Source organism: Micromesistius poutassou, assembly GCF_964030765.1.
Source record: "Micromesistius poutassou genome assembly, chromosome: 3".
NCBI lineage: Eukaryota > Metazoa > Chordata > Actinopteri > Gadiformes > Gadidae > Micromesistius > Micromesistius poutassou.
The window spans coordinates 23,375,930-23,392,003 of NC_140273.1; the positions used below are offsets into that span (position 1 = coordinate 23,375,930).

Below are 16,074 nucleotides of genomic sequence, written 5' to 3' on the forward strand. Positions count from 1 at the left end.
CACAGACCGAGAAGACACCAGGACCTCTGGGGTCTGAACCCTGAACCCACCAGGACCTCTGGGGTCTGAACCCTGAACCCACCACAGACCTCTGGGGTCTGAACCCTGAACCCACCACAGACCTCTGGGGTCTGAACCCTGAACCCACCAGGACCTCTGGGGTCTGAACCCACCAGGACCTCTGGGGTCTAAACCCTGAACCCACCAGGACCTCTGGGGTCTGAACCCTGAACCAGAGACCTCTGGGGTCTGAACCCACCACAGACCTCTGGGGTCTGAACCCTGAACCCACCACAGACCTCTGGGGTCTGAACCCTGAACCAGGACCTCTGGGGTCTGAACCCACCAGAGACCTCTGGGGTCTGAACCCGGGGTCTGCTACACTAAACCACCAGGAACATTAAACCTCTATTAGATCTAACCTCTATTAGACCTCTATTAGGGTAGAGGGGCATTGGCTCTGGACCCGGGATACTGGCCCTCTACAGTGACCCAATTACAAAACATCTAACACTCAATCAGCGTGGACAAATGGGTTGAACCCAAAAATAAATGTTGCTCTTGATCAGCAAGGTGTACGTTTTTAGCAGAGATTAGGTTATAAAACATCTCAATCTTTAGATTTTATTAATCTTTGTTGTAACAAGCCACGAAAAGTTTTCATTCATAAAACCCCCTTTTCAAAGTCTAAAGTACATGGGCTGAACAAAGAAAAGCCTGCAGCGCCCCCTGGTGGCTGACGTGGGAACTGCATGAGCTCGACTCCCTTCGATCCCACTGCCTCCCAAACTGTTCTACCATCACACAAAAAAACTACACACAATTAAGAAGACATTTCTTAAAATGTATTTACATATCTTGCATGAAAATGTGGATATCTTTGTACGAGTATGTACAAATATGAAATAAGAGGACAGTTTAAATTAAAAAAAAAAAGAGCATGGAGAAAGGTGGAGCGTTAGAAGTTGAAAGTGCTTTGATCGTCCGGAACCTGGAAGGCAAATCCGTCTGCAGTGACCCCCGGGACGACGGCCTGGTCCTCCTCGTTCTGCACCAGGAGAGAACCACCGGGTTAGTGGAGCAGAACCTCCACACACCTGCATCATCATCTTTATCACCACCTCATGTACTAACCAACCTCCACACACCTGCATCATCATCTTTATCACCATCCCATGTACTAACCAACCTCCACACACCTGCATCATCATCATCTTTATCACCATCTCATGTACTAACCAACCTCCACACACCTGCATCATCATCTTTATCACCATCTCATGTACTAACCAACCTCCACACACCTGCATCATCATCTTTATCACCATCTCATGTACTAACCAACCACCACACACCTGCATCATCATCTTTATCACCATCTCATGTACTAACCAACCTCCACACACCTGCATCATCATCTTTATCACCATCTCATGTACTAACCAACCTCCACACACCTGCATCATCATCTTTATCACCATCTCATGTACTAACCAACCTCCACACACCTGCATCATCATCATCTTTATCACCATCTCATGTACTAACCAACCTCCACACACCTGCATCATCTTTATCACCATCTCATGTACTAACCAACCACCACACACCTGCATCATCATCTTTATCACCATCTCATGTACTAACCAACCTCCACACACCTGCATCATCATCTTTATCACCATCTCATGTACTAACCAACCTCCACACACCTGCATCATCATCTTTATCACCATCTCATGTACTAACCAACCTCCACACACCTGCATCATCATCTTTATCACCATCTCATGTACTAACCAACCTCCACACACCTGCATCATCATCTTTATCACCATCTCATGTACTAACCAACCTCCACACACCTGCATCATCATCTTTATCACCATCTCATGTACTAACCAACCTCCACACACCTGCATCATCATCTTTATCACCATCTCATGTACTAACCAACCTCCACACACCTGCATCATCATCTTTATCACCATCTCATGTACTAACCAACCTCCACACACCTGCATCATCATCTTTATCACCATCTCATGTACTAACCAACCTCCACACACCTGCATCATCACCTTTATCACCATCTCATGTACTAACCAACCTCCACACACCTGCATCATCACCTTTATCACCATCTCATGTACTAACCAACCTCCACACACCTGCATCATCATCTTTATCACCATCCCATGTACTAACCAACCTCCACACACCTGCATCATCATCATCTTTATCACCATCTCATGTACTAACCAACCTCCACACACCTGCATCATCATCTTTATCACCATCTCATGTACTAACCAACCTCCACACACCTGCATCATCATCTTTATCACCATCTCATGTACTAACCAACCTCCACACACCTGCATCATCATCTTTATCACCATCTCATGTACTAACCAACCTCCACACACCTGCATCATCACCTTTATCACCATCTCATGTACTAACCAACCTCCACACACCTGCATCATCATCTTTATCACCATCTCATGTACTAACCAACCTCCACACACCTGCATCATCACCTTTATCACCATCTCATGTACTAACCAACCTCCACACACCTGCATCATCATCTTTATCACCATCTCATGTACTAACCAACCTCCACACACCTGCATCATCACCTTTATCACAATCTCATGTACTAACCAACCACCACACACCTGCATCATCATCATCTTTATCACCATCTCATGTACTAACCAACCTCCACACACCTGCATCATCATCTTTATCACCATCTCATGTACTAACCAACCTCCACACACCTGCATCATCACCTTTATCACCATCTCATGTACTAACCAACCTCCACACACCTGCATCATCATCTTTATCACAATCTCATGTACTAACCAACCACCACACACCTGCATCATCATCTTTATCACCATCTCATGTACTAACCAACCTCCACACACCTGCATCATCATCTTTATCACCATCCCATGTACTAACCAACCTCCACACACCTGCATCATCATCTTTATCACCATCTCATGTACTAACCAACCTCCACACACCTGCATCATCATCTTTATCACCATCTCATGTACTAACCAACCTCCACACACCTGCATCATCATCTTTATCACCATCTCATGTACTAACCAACCTCCACACACCTGCATCATCATCTTTATCACCATCTCATGTACTAACCAACCACCACACACCTGCATCATCATCTTTATCACCATCTCATGTACTAACCAACCTCCACACACCTGCATCATCATCTTTATCACCATCTCATGTACTAACCAACCTCCACACACCTGCATCATCATCTTTATCACCATCTCATGTACTAACCAACCTCCACACACCTGCATCATCATCTTTATCACCATCTCATGTACTAACCAACCTCCACACACCTGCATCATCATCTTTATCACCATCTCATGTACTAACCAACCACCACACACCTGCATCATCATCTTTATCACCATCTCATGTACTAACCAACCTCCACACACCTGCATCATCATCTTTATCACCATCTCATGTACTAACCAACCTCCACACACCTGCATCATCATCTTTATCACCATCTCATGTACTAACCAACCTCCACACACCTGCATCATCATCTTTATCACCATCTCATGTACTAACCAACCTCCACACACCTGCATCATCATCTTTATCACCATCTCATGTACTAACCAACCACCACACACCTGCATCATCATCTTTATCACCATCTCATGTACTAACCAACCTCCACACACCTGCATCATCATCTTTATCACCATCTCATGTACTAACCAACCTCCACACACCTGCATCATCATCTTTATCACCATCTCATGTACTAACCAACCTCCACACACCTGCATCATCATCTTTATCACCATCTCATGTACTAACCAACCTCCACACACCTGCATCATCATCTTTATCACCATCTCATGTACTAACCAACCACCACACACCTGCATCATCATCTTTATCACCATCTCATGTACTAACCAACCTCCACACACCTGCATCATCATCTTTATCACCATCTCATGTACTAACCAACCTCCACACACCTGCATCATCATCTTTATCACCATCTCATGTACTAACCAACCTCCACACACCTGCATCATCATCTTTATCACCATCTCATGTACTAACCAACCTCCACACACCTGCATCATCATCTTTATCACAATCTCATGTACTAACCAACCTCCACACACCTGCATCATCATCTTTATCACCATCTCATGTACTAACCAACCTCCACACACCTGCATCATCATCTTTATCACAATCTCATGTACTAACCAACCTCCACACACCTGCATCATCATCTTTATCACCATCTCATGTACTAACCAACCTCCACACACCTGCATCATCATCTTTATCACCATCTCATGTACTAACCAACGACCCACTACCTCCACGTCTGAAAGAAACAGCCCCACGAGTTCCCCTCCAGTCAACCTCAGAGGGGTTCATCACTGCTGCAGACCTCCAGTCTGGGGAGACGGCGGGGCTCACCTGGGCTGAGAAGTACCTCTCGATGATCTGCAGCGAGGCTTTGTACACGGCCTCGTTCTCGTGGACCTGCAGCGCCTCGATCTTGTCCAGGCCGCCGCACTCCTCGATGCCCACGCACAGCTTCTCCGTCTCGCCCAGCTTCTCCCCCGTCTGCAGAGACACACCGTCAGGGAGCACGGGGCCAGGGCCTGCACAGGGCCAGGGCCTGCACAGGGCCTACACAGGGCCTACACAGGGCCAACACAGGGCCTACACAGGGCCTACACAGGGCCAGGGCTGCAGCCTGTTAGGGAGGCCTACAGATAGTTCTTCTAAGATAGTTCTTCTCAGATCTCAGGCTTCTTTATGTTTACATTTAACACTGCAAATGTTTTAGAACACTTTTTTGTAGCACGTTTTTGAGCACTTTATAATTGATAATCGTTAAGTTTTCATTGTGATGTTCATTTTCATTCAGACTTATGTTTATATGTATTTGAGTTTTCCATGATTGTGTTGACATTACTTTTCCCTGTCTGCCTACAATCAGGGGAAGGTTAAGTTTAAAATAAAACTGATTACGTTTATATTTTTCTCCTGGTCCATATTTTGAACAGGTCATAACAGTTATCAATAATTATCGATATCGACCGATATGAAACACTTATATTGTGATACAGTTTTCAGCCATATCGCCCAGCCCTAACTGGAGTATTATTTTTTTCTCCTACTTCACTACATATTTTTGATGAGTTTAATACTTTTACTCCAATACATTTTTCATGTGCTGAATCGTTACTCGTTACAATTATAAAAATGTTATCCCATTGATTTCTGTTGGAAGACTCGTTGCTCGTTGGCCGGAAGCGGAAAGGGGGGCTGTTGACGTTTGGTTGTAGTCTTTTCGTTCGGTTCTCCGTCTCAACAGTAGGGCTAGAACTGAACGAAAAGACTACAACCAAACGTAAACAGCCCTCCTTTCCATTTCTGGCCAACGAGCAACGAGTCTTCCAACAGAAACCAATGGGATTTACAAAATGTGATAAAATAGCAATCAAACACGACAGAAACTGTATTTCACTACGATACTTGATTTGGAACATCAACAAACACCACTAACCACTCGGTGAGTTGCACATTTCTGAAAACAAATGTTTAGGGTTGTTTTAAGGACAGGTTTGTGAATGCCCGTAGCCAGCCATTCTGAAGCAGGCAGGGCGATTCTAAATGAGCCAAATACCAGAGACAGGACCAATAGTCAACATGTTCTCTATTTCATCCTAGACAAACCAGAAAGGGGCTCAATGTTCAAAATACCGGAATTGTCCTTTAACTTACCCATGTTTGTCACTTAGCCGTTTTCTTGGAATACCCCTCTGGCCTTTGAGATGTTTTACACAATACTTTTACTTTCAGTACTTCAGTACTTTTAGTACTTCCACTTAAGTGGGGTGTTAAAAGAACACTTCTACTCAAGTCACTTTTGTGATACAGTACTTGTACTTAAGTCTGGGTCTCTAGTACTTTATACATCTCTGGCTGCACCATATTGGAAAAAAGTCCTATGGCCATATTGGGTCGTTCTGCGATACATATCACGATATGAAAAAGATAATGTAATGATTGTATAATGAGCGGGTGATTTCTTTGCAGCAGAGGGCTGCGGTTCGGGAGCCTTTCGTTTGGTGCAACACTGGCAAAGGCGCCCAACAGTTTGGCGTTGCACTCGTTGTACAGAGCTTTACTGTGCGCTCACACCTAAAGCCAATATTCGCACCGCGTGTTCGGGAGAGTTTGACCACACGAGTAGACAAACTTTACTTGTTGATCGCACAAACTTCAAAACACCATTCCTCTTGTGAACGCCAAAATCTCTTTCCACCAATTAAGTCTCAACCATGGGCGAGACAACCAGCACTACAAGTCTGAACTTGTTCTGGACGTACCAGAGACGGCAGAGGACCCAATGCCGTGGTTTAGGACTCATAATACCATCAGAGGCAGCTTTTGGCTGCGATATTATTTAATTATATAGATTTTATAAATCTCTATGAGAGTCAGACCGTGTAGCCAATGAGTTTTTTGGAATTCATAAACATTGGGGATAATGCAAGTACACAACTCAACTAGAAATATAAAAGGTCCATTTTTAAGTACATTAATGCGGCAGAAATAAGATACATTTAATGAACAATTTTTTCAAACTAAATCAAACCTAAAAGAAGCAAACTGACCTGGAAGATGTTGAAGATGGCGTCCAGAATGACCAGCAGGATCTTGCTGTCCTTGGCGGACAGGAGCTCCAGCAGCGGCTCCAGGATGTTGCACTGGACCAGGTAGGCCACCTGCTCCGTGGAACCCCCGCTGGTGTAGTTGGTGATGGCCCACACAGCCTCCTTCTGGGTTTTGTAGTCCCCCTGGGGAGAGAACCAGGGGATCATTCAGTCGCTTCTTACCTCCCAGGAGAGGACGGCGCTGGGCTGACGTCACCTCTCCTCCACTCAGTGTGACATCAGCCTCCGAGCAGAGCATTGTGTTCACCCTCTGCTTCACATTTAATAAAGTAACAGTACTGATGAAGGGTTTCCTCCCAGACCAGTGGCCGGTCTGAGCCGTGCTAGTGGGGGTCAATGCAGAGCGTCAGAATGCACAGACGATGTAATCTGCCCTTTGTGCTTAAGCCCTCCTCCGAGCTGGAGGTCCCAGCGCGTGGCCCACAGCGGCCGCGGGGCGCCCACCTCCTTCAGGACCTCCACCAGGATGGGCACCAGGCCGGCGTCCACCACCTCCTGGATCTGCGCGCTCTTCCCGGCCGTGATGTTGGAGATGGTCCACGCCGCCTCCTTCTGGATGTTGGGCTTGGGGTGGCGCAGCAGCGCGGGGAACAGGGCCAGCGCGCCGGCGCTGAGCACGCACTGCGTCTGGTCGTCGGTGCCCGTCACCACGTTGCCTAGCGACCGCAGGGCTGGGGTCTGGGAGGAGGCCAGAGGTCAGACGTACAGCGGGGTGCCCCCACAAACAGACAATCTAACGCCGTAGCACTACAAGAATGGTCAACCCAAGAGGGCATCAGACAGAACCACGGGCCTAGTTACATTGTAATTACATTTAACTTGGCCCTTTAACTACATTTAACTTACATTCTACATTTATTAGTTACATCTCAAGTTTTTGCGTTCAGTTGAGATGCCTCCTATTCTCCTTTTTCTAGTCTAGTTTTTGTTCCAAAGGATAGGTGGGGTTTCTTCTTCAGCGATGAGACAGTGTTCCCCACAGACCAGTAGCAATGTGTGGTGCCCCCCTGCAGGGTTGGCAACGGACAGGTTTTTGGCCGGAGTGAGACTGTAGAATCTTATAATGCTTATAATGCATTATAACCGCGGGTGGAGTTGTTGACGGGGGGGGGGGGGGGGGGGGGGGGGGTGACAGCCGCAGCAATTTAGCGCTCGTCTGAAGCAACGAGAGATCTAACGGGTATTTTTCTGTTTTTGGCGTGACATTTGTTGTGAGAGAGTGAGATATTTACACTTAAAAATCGCGTTAAAATAAAAAGAAAGCGGAATCAGTTTGTGGCGCTGGTTGTTGAATCTGTGGCGCTGCGCCACACGTTGGTCTATGTGTGGGGAACACTGAGGTGATCTCCTGGACACGTGTAGACGACAGATCCAAAGACAAGCACTGACTTTTAACACTTCTCAGTCTGCTGCTGCTGCGGCTCTCCCACTGTGCGTCTCACCGTACTGAGTTCTAAATGCCCCCCCAGCTGTAGACCAGAGCATCAGAGGACTCACGATGACGGTGAGCTCCCCGCAGGCCAGCAGCTGCACCAGGCGGGGCACCAGGCCGGCCTGCAGCACCACCTCGATGCGCTCGTTGGGGCCGTCCGTCAGGTAGGACACGGCCCAGCAGGTGTCGGCCAGCACCTCGCGGTCGTCGTGGTGCAGCAGGCGCAGCAGGGCGGGCAGCAGCAGGCGCACCGCCTCCAGCGGCGGGGCCGGGTTCTTGTTGCGACACAGGTTGGACAGCGTCCAGGTGATGTTCCTCAGGTAGCCCGGCTGGGGGAGAGACGGCAGCGTTACGTCTCCAGTGAGCCCTGAGAACACTCAGCGGAGGTCTTTGGAGATACGTTGTAGAAGAATCACTCAGAGTTCAGTTAGACAGCAGGACCTTCAGAGTGGTGATCGTATATTATTCAGTACAACAGATAGCAACAGACCAAGTGAGTGTAGCATCAACAGATCTACGCAGCAGATCGTACATTACAGCACCAGATAAAGAGGCACTCTATGGAAAGAGAAACAAAGGAAAAAGAGGACGTTCTCCCAGGAGAGGAGAACCGGGCTTCTGAACTCACAGGGTACACCGCGAGGTCCGGGGCCGCCAGCAGAGTGAGGAGGGGCTGGATCCCTCCGTGTCTGATCACCAGGTCCCTGTGGTTGGAGCCATCACCTGTGAAGAGGACGTTGGTTCAGCCCTCGTCGTGTCATAGGGTTCCTGAATATTCCTCTCAGACAGAGGAACCACCGAGCTTGGGTTGAGCTCCATCTGACCGATTGAACCCGTCAATCATTTCATCCTTTGTCTATTTTGTAGAAACCTTTGTGGACGTAGGCTGTGAATCGACTGACACAGACAGGAGCCTACGGTGAAGGCGTACCTGCGATGTTCCCCAGGGCCCAGATGGCCTGCTCACTGATGTGGGGGTGGGGGGAGGCCACCAGGCCGATGAAGGCCGGGACGGCGCCCCCGTCCACCACGGCCGCCGTCTGCTCCGAGCAGCCCGACGCGATGTTGGTGAGCGCCCAGGCCGCCTCAAACTGGATGGGGGGGCAATCCGCCAGCGCCAGGTAGGCCACGAAGCACGGGATGAGGCCCGCCTCGATGATGCCGTCGATGGGAGGGTGCTTCTCCCGGGACAGCAGCTTCCTGCCGGACAGGAGGAGCACACCACATGATGAACTAATGGTGGTGATTAATGATTCATAGCACGTTGAAGTCCCTACCTCAACCCCCTTTGAGGTTCACACTACAAGTGGAAACTAGGGATGCACCGATTCCACCTTTTGTCAGACCAAGTACTTACATTTGGGTACTCGCTAATACTGAGTACCGACAGGAGTACTTAATAAAATCCTTCGTTTAAAAAACACACACCCCTTTAGGAAAGAGGGGCCCCAACACTGCACACACACACACACACACACACACACACACACACACACACACACACACACACACACACACACACACACACACACACACACACACACACACACACACACACACACACACACACACACACACACACACACACACACACTACTGTTTTGGCTTGCCTGGCTCTTCAATGTTACTTCAGGTTGCGTAAAGTGGTATGGGGTGGTTGCATCTGAGAAGTTTTACCAGTTTGAGTACATGAGCACAGTATGGGGCCCAGTCATAGTACTGGTATTGTGCATTTCCATTATGGAAATCGACCATGCCTTTAATGCTTATCCATGTCACGCCTGCTGGAAAAAGAGCTGATCTTAAACCTTTATTAATCATCTAAATGTTTGGTTAATGATTAGTTCATCATTAACTGAAGGCTTATGACGATGATGAACGTTATTCTAAAGTGTTAACTTTAGAATAACATTGTTAACGTTAACTTTTGTCAACTTTCAAATCCAAGGGTCAGCATTCAAAATGCCCAGAAAGGAACCCTGCAGAGTTAGTGGGAGGTAGACTGGGAGGAGACCAGTGACAGAGTTAGTGGGAGGTACACTGGGAGGAGACCAGTGACAGAGTTAGTGGGAGGTACACTGGGAGGAGACCAGTGACAGAGTTAGTGGGAGGTACACTGGGAGGAGACCAGTGACAGAGTTAGTAGGAGGTACACTGGGAGGAGACCAGTGACAGAGTTAGTGGGAGGTACACTGGGAGGAGACCAGTGACAGAGTTAGTAGGAGGTACACTGGGAGGAGACCAGTGACAGAGTTAGTAGGAGGTACACTGGGAGGAGACCAGTGACAGAGTTAGTGGGAGGTACACTGGGAGGAGACCAGTGACAGAGTTAGTGGGAGGTACACTGGGAGGAGACCAGTGACAGAGTTAGTGGGAGGTACACTGGGAGGAGACCAGTGACAGAGTTAGTAGGAGGTACACTGGGAGGAGACCAGTGACAGAGTTAGTGGGAGGTACACTGGGAGGAGACCAGTGACAGAGTTAGTGGGAGGTACACTGGGAGGAGACCAGTGACAGAGTTAGTGGGAGGTACACTGGGAGGAGACCAGTGACAGAGTTAGTGAGAGGTACACTGGGAGGAGACCAGTGACAGAGTTAGTGGGAGGTACACTGGGAGGAGACCAGTGACAGTTAGTGGGAGGTACACTGGGAGGAGACCAGTGACAGAGTTAGTAGGAGGTACACTGGGAGGAGACCAGTGACAGAGTTAGTGGGAGGTACACTGGGAGGAGACCAGTGACAGAGGGGGGTCTCACCGGGCGGCCTGCGTTGCGTGGAGCTGGTGGTCCAGGTCCTGGCTGTGGACCCCGGTCACGATCTCCTCCACAGACCAGTGCTGGGGGGGCTGAAGCACAAAAGGGACCGCGGTCAGTCTGACCACCTCCACCCACTGCCAACGCGGTCACTTCACATACAAGGGACTGTTCCATCCAGTACCAGGAACAATGATTATCATAACAAAACTAACTAAATGCAGAGTGTGTCAAGCTTCTACAGGTTTTGTATTAATGCCACGGTGATGTTCGGTCTGAAAACAAGTGATCCAAATCCCTCACACACCCAGCAACAACCATAACATTATTAACACGGGGGAACACCCGTACTTCTCAGCACCATGGTTGAGATAGTGAACACTGCCGGGCTACAGACTCCCGGGGGGGGGGGGGGGTCCCGGTACCTGCCGGGCTACAGACTCCCGGGGGGGGTCCCGGTACCTGCCGGGCTACAGACTCCCGGGGGGGTCCCGGTACCTGCCGGGCTACAGACTCCCGGGGGGGTCCTACCTGCGCGTTGGGGTCCTGGAGGGGGGGCTCGTCCAGGAGGCTGTTGACGTGCCGCCTCTTCAGGATCTGCTCCTCCTTCTTGGCCCTCCGGAGCTCCACGTTGACCTCCACCCTCCTGCGCCGCAGCTCCTGGGGGGGGGGGGGGGCACACAGTCAGTCAGTCACACAGTCAGTCACACAGTCAGTCAGTCAGTCAGTCACACAGTCAGTCAGTCAGTCAGTCAGTCAGTCACACAGTCAGTCAGTCTTCGGCCCTACAGTACGGCGGTGGGGGGTCACACAGTCAGTCAGTCAGTCATACAGTCAGTCAGTCAGTCACACAGTCAGTCAGTCATACAGTCAGTCAGTCAGTCACACAGTCAGTCAGTCAGTCATCGGCCCTACAGTACGGCGGTGGGGGTCACACAGTCAGTCAGTCAGTCAGTCACACACACAGTCAGTCACACAGTCAGTCAGTCATACAGTCAGTCACAGTCAGTCATCGGCCCTACAGTACGGCGGTGGGGGTCACACAGTCAGTCAGTCAGTCAGTCATCGGCCCTACAATACGGGGTCAGTCAGTCAGTCAGTCAGTCATCGGCCCTACAATACGGGGTCAGTCAGTCAGTCAGTCAGTCATCGGCCCTACAATACGGGGTCAGTCAGTCAGTCATCGGCCCTACAGTACGGGGTCACACAGTCAGTCAGTCAGTCAGTCATCGGCCCTACAGTACGGGGTCAGTCAGTCAGTTAGTCAGTCAGTCATCGGCCCTACAGTACGGGGTCAGTCAGTCAGTCAGTCAGTCAGTCAGTCATCGGCCCTACAGTACGGGGTCACACAGTCAGTCAGTCATCGGCCCTACAGTACGGGGGTGGGGGTCACACAGTCAGTCAGTCATCGGCCCTACAGTACGGGGTCAGTCAGTCAGTCAGTCAGTCATCGGCCCTACAGTACGGAGTCAGTCAGTCAGTCAGTCATCGGCCCTACAGTACGGGGTCAGTCAGTCAGTCATCGGCCCTACAGTACGGGGTCAGTCAGTCAGTCAGTCAGTCAGTCATCGGCCCTACAGTACGGGGTCAGTCAGTCAGTCAGTCATCGGCCCTACAGTACGGAGTCAGTCAGTCAGTCAGTCATCGGCCCTACAGTACGGGGTCAGTCAGTCAGTCAGTCATCGGCCCTACAGTACGGGGTCAGTCAGTCAGTCATCGGCCCTACAGTACGGGGTCAGTCAGTCAGTCAGTCAGTCATCGGCCCTACAGTACGGGGTCAGTCAGTCAGTCAGTCATCGGCCCTACAGTACGGGGTCAGTCAGTCAGTCATCGGCCCTACAGTACGGGGTCAGTCAGTCAGTCAGTCATCGGCCCTACAGTACGGGGTCAGTCAGTCAGTCAGTCATCGGCCCTACAGTACGGCGGCGGTGCGCGGCCACGTGAGGACGGAGCTCACGTTGGCGTCTCGTCCTTTATTCTTGAACTGGGTGAGCCGGTCTCCGCTGTCGCTGGCAGCCGACATCTCGGGTCACTTTAGGTTTCGGTTTCGCTGTTGACAGATACCTAAAAGTAAAGCACGTATGGTCAGATGTTATAGTAGTAGTTGTTATTAACAGCGCGTTCACGAGCCGGGCGCGTCGTTTAAAGAAGCACGTTAGCTCCGCCACTTAGCTAGAACCCCAGCTGTTATCTAACGTAACGTGCCGACTGATCCCCGGACCGCCGCCGCCCGATAACCCGGCTCTCCGTCGGTCCAAGAGGCGGCGGCTGGTCTAATAACCGTACAAAGCACACCGTTGGCTTACTGTTGGCTGTGAAACACGCTGGACCACAGAGCATGAGGCGCGTTCTTACCGACTCCTTGTTCTGGCGAAGTGAACCGTCGTGACGTCACGTAGATGCCGCCCTTATTTTACCACTTTCTATTGGCTACTTCGTCGGAAGTGCCTTACCATTGGTCGCAGCTTTTTTAAAAACACTACAACAAAACGTTGTTGTCAATAGCAACGTTCTCAAGTCTCGCGATATTAACGAATGGAATATGAACTAGAAGCGCATAGCGTGCCATAAAACCTACTGTATATGATCCGATATGTGTCCGTACGGTGTCAATAATGTTCCGTTTCTTTGTAAATGCGAAATTAACGAAATAAAAACGGTCTACAATCGTATTTTTAACTTAAAAAAATACCATACTGTACTATACAATCCTCATCTTAACGGAATGAACGTGATGACCCAGTGGCCTAATGGATAAGGCATCAGCCTCCGGAGCTGGGGATTGTGGGTTCGAGTCCCATCTGGGTCGTATTTAGTTTCCGTTTTCTTCAACGGGATGATCGACGACTCGGATTGATGAGGAGTACCAAACCTGCTTATATAAAATGTATTTAAATCATCTAAAATGTCGCAATGCTATCGTCATGCCTTGATCCGGAAGAGGGCTGCAAACTCTCTATCTCCAAACGTGAGACGTACGATCAATTCAATAAAAAAAAAAATAAGTAGTAGTGATTTATATAATATATTCAGGTGTCTATAGTGTCTATGAATGAAAGCCTGTTCCATCCGAAGTCTTTCATGATTGAAAAAAATCGTGAAAAAAATACTCGGTGTTTATTTGGTCGTAACCGCCAAGTTTACATCATAGGAGACCCTCCTAAAGATATCTCCTATGAGGATACCCCCCCCCATGAGGAGACCCTCCCATGCGGAGACCCTCCCATGCGGAGACCCCCCCATGCGGAGAGCCTCTATAAAGAGCGCCTCCCCGGCCGGTCCGCACACCAGCAGCAGCGGCCGGTCGGAGCCGGAGATGAGGGGAGTTATCGGGTGCGTGTTGTTTCTAACAGCGCTGTCTCTGCCCGAGGCGCAGCAAGGAGCCCATGGTGAGTTATGTCACTTGTTCATGTCACGATGATTTGACTGTTTTGCAGGTTTTTATTTAATATTATTTTAGGTCATTTTTAATCTATAAGAAATAAAATAAAAAAAATCGTACTTCTTCAACATCTCATATCTGAGGCTAAAACATTAAGCATCGTGTGTTCTTATAGTCACCTGGGAATTGTTCCCTTATCCCCGCATCTTAAGTAGCCTATAACAAACACATTCTGCTTGTAAATTGTGTTAAAACCACAAACACTGTCGCTGGTTACGGGGAGACTTCTGAACAGAGCGTTCACTATTAGCACAAAACGCCACCCGATGGTAAACAGAGGAGAGGCTGTGAGTGTTGAGGTGTGAGCTGCTGTTCCTCCAGAGCCCTACGGCTCCGTGGAGAAGAGCCCGTCCAACCACAGCCGGGGGCCCAAGGAGCCCCCCCTCAACGAGCCCCTGGACAAGAGCGGCCGCACCGCCGACTCCAAGGCCCTCCACGCCCTCCCTGCAGGCCTGTGGCCCAAACACAGCGACCCCCACGGCCCCCACAGCAAGGCCCGGAAGGGCCCCCGCGGGGGGGGGGAGGGCCCCCGGGGGGGGGAGCGCCCCGCGGCCCCACACAACAGAGACAAGGGCCGGGGGGAGACGGCGGCCGGGCCGCTGCACAGAGCAGCGCTGGAGGGCGGCCCGGCGGTGGTGGTGGTCACCAACCACACTCTGAACCTCCACCTGGACGCCCTCCACGACGGCTACGTCCCCCAGCACCCGCCCCACCCGCCCCACCCGCCCCACAGCGAAGCGGCCGACAGCTCCCCCGGCCTCCGGGCCAAAGGAGCCCAGCCCGACCACAGCCGCAGGGAGCCCCCGGCGCAGCGGCTGGACGCGGAGGAGAACCGCCCCGCCAAGGCCAAGCTGGGGGGGGGGGGCGGCGGGCGCAACGCCAGCCGGCCCTCTCTGCTGTTCAACAGGCAGCCCTCCAGCCCCCACCAGCTGGACGTCCTGAGGAGAGGTAGGGAGAGCGTTCACATGTCCTTAAAGGTCCCATGGCATGAACATGTCTCTTTATGAGGTTTTCTAACATTGAGTTGAGTTCCCCTAGCCTCCCTCTGGTCCCCCAGTAGCTAAACATTGCGTTAGGTGTAAACCGAGAAGTAGCTATCTTACTCTGTCTTTGAAAAAAGGATTGCTGAAACGCTTCGATTTGGCTTCCGGTCCGTTATGTTGTCATAAGGGGCCAGGGTACCGCCCCTTTCTCTGCTTGGCCCGCCCAGAGAATTTGGCCGCCAATGAGACAATGAGCTAGGACCGTGTGAGCGCCACGTGTGTGTGTGTGTGAATACACACACTGTAACGCAAGTGTTCTTTGTTATTTGGATAACCGTTCTGCTGTTGGAGTTATAACACATAACACGCAACACAATAACGCAAGCTTGCATAAAGCTCCCATTTGGTGAAAAGACTAGACTGCATCAGGTTCTCTGAGGTCTCTGGTATTTCCACAAAGAGACTCGTAGTGGGGGTTATCTCGGCCATGGTTGAGAAGGAATTGGGAACCGCGACATGGAGGAGAAAAGGATTGTTGCCCGGGATTGTCCGTCGGAGCCCCGCTGTAGCGGGCAGCGGGGCTCTGACGGACAACCCCGGGCAACAATCCTTTTCTCCTCCATGTTGCGGTTCAGTCTGTACTTAATATTGACGTGGAAGTGGAAGA

General features: G+C 50.3%; 1 protein-coding gene and 1 non-coding gene across 4 annotated transcripts; one reads left to right on the forward strand and one right to left on the reverse strand.

Annotated features, from left to right (window-relative positions):
- Positions 1-689: 689 nt before the first annotated feature.
- On the reverse strand, positions 690-13,358 carry LOC311341213 (importin subunit alpha-1-like). 3 transcript variants are annotated; one of them, XM_084466107.1, is made up of 11 exons: positions 13,338-13,358; positions 12,940-13,046; positions 11,514-11,642; positions 10,986-11,074; positions 9,161-9,429; positions 8,858-8,952; positions 8,295-8,558; positions 7,242-7,475; positions 6,738-6,920; positions 4,525-4,674; positions 690-1,048 (listed from the first exon to the last, which is right to left on the reverse strand). In XM_084466107.1, exons 2-11 carry the CDS (start codon positions 13,003-13,005, stop codon positions 959-961), a joined length of 1,569 nt encoding a protein of 522 aa, XP_084322233.1. In that variant the 5' UTR covers positions 13,006-13,046; positions 13,338-13,358; the 3' UTR covers positions 690-958. The 3 variants fall into 3 exon arrangements, with proteins under 3 accessions (XP_084322233.1, XP_084322231.1, XP_084322232.1); XM_084466105.1 differs by having other exon boundaries at positions 13,289-13,341; XM_084466106.1 differs by lacking the exon at positions 13,338-13,358 and adding an exon at positions 13,278-13,308.
- Positions 13,359-13,718: 360 nt separating this feature from the next.
- On the forward strand, positions 13,719-13,791 carry AC3HAE_011282 (transfer RNA arginine (anticodon CCG)). The gene has a single exon. It is a non-coding gene; the product is annotated as a tRNA-Arg (tRNA).
- The last annotated feature ends 2,283 nt before the right edge of the window (positions 13,792-16,074 follow it).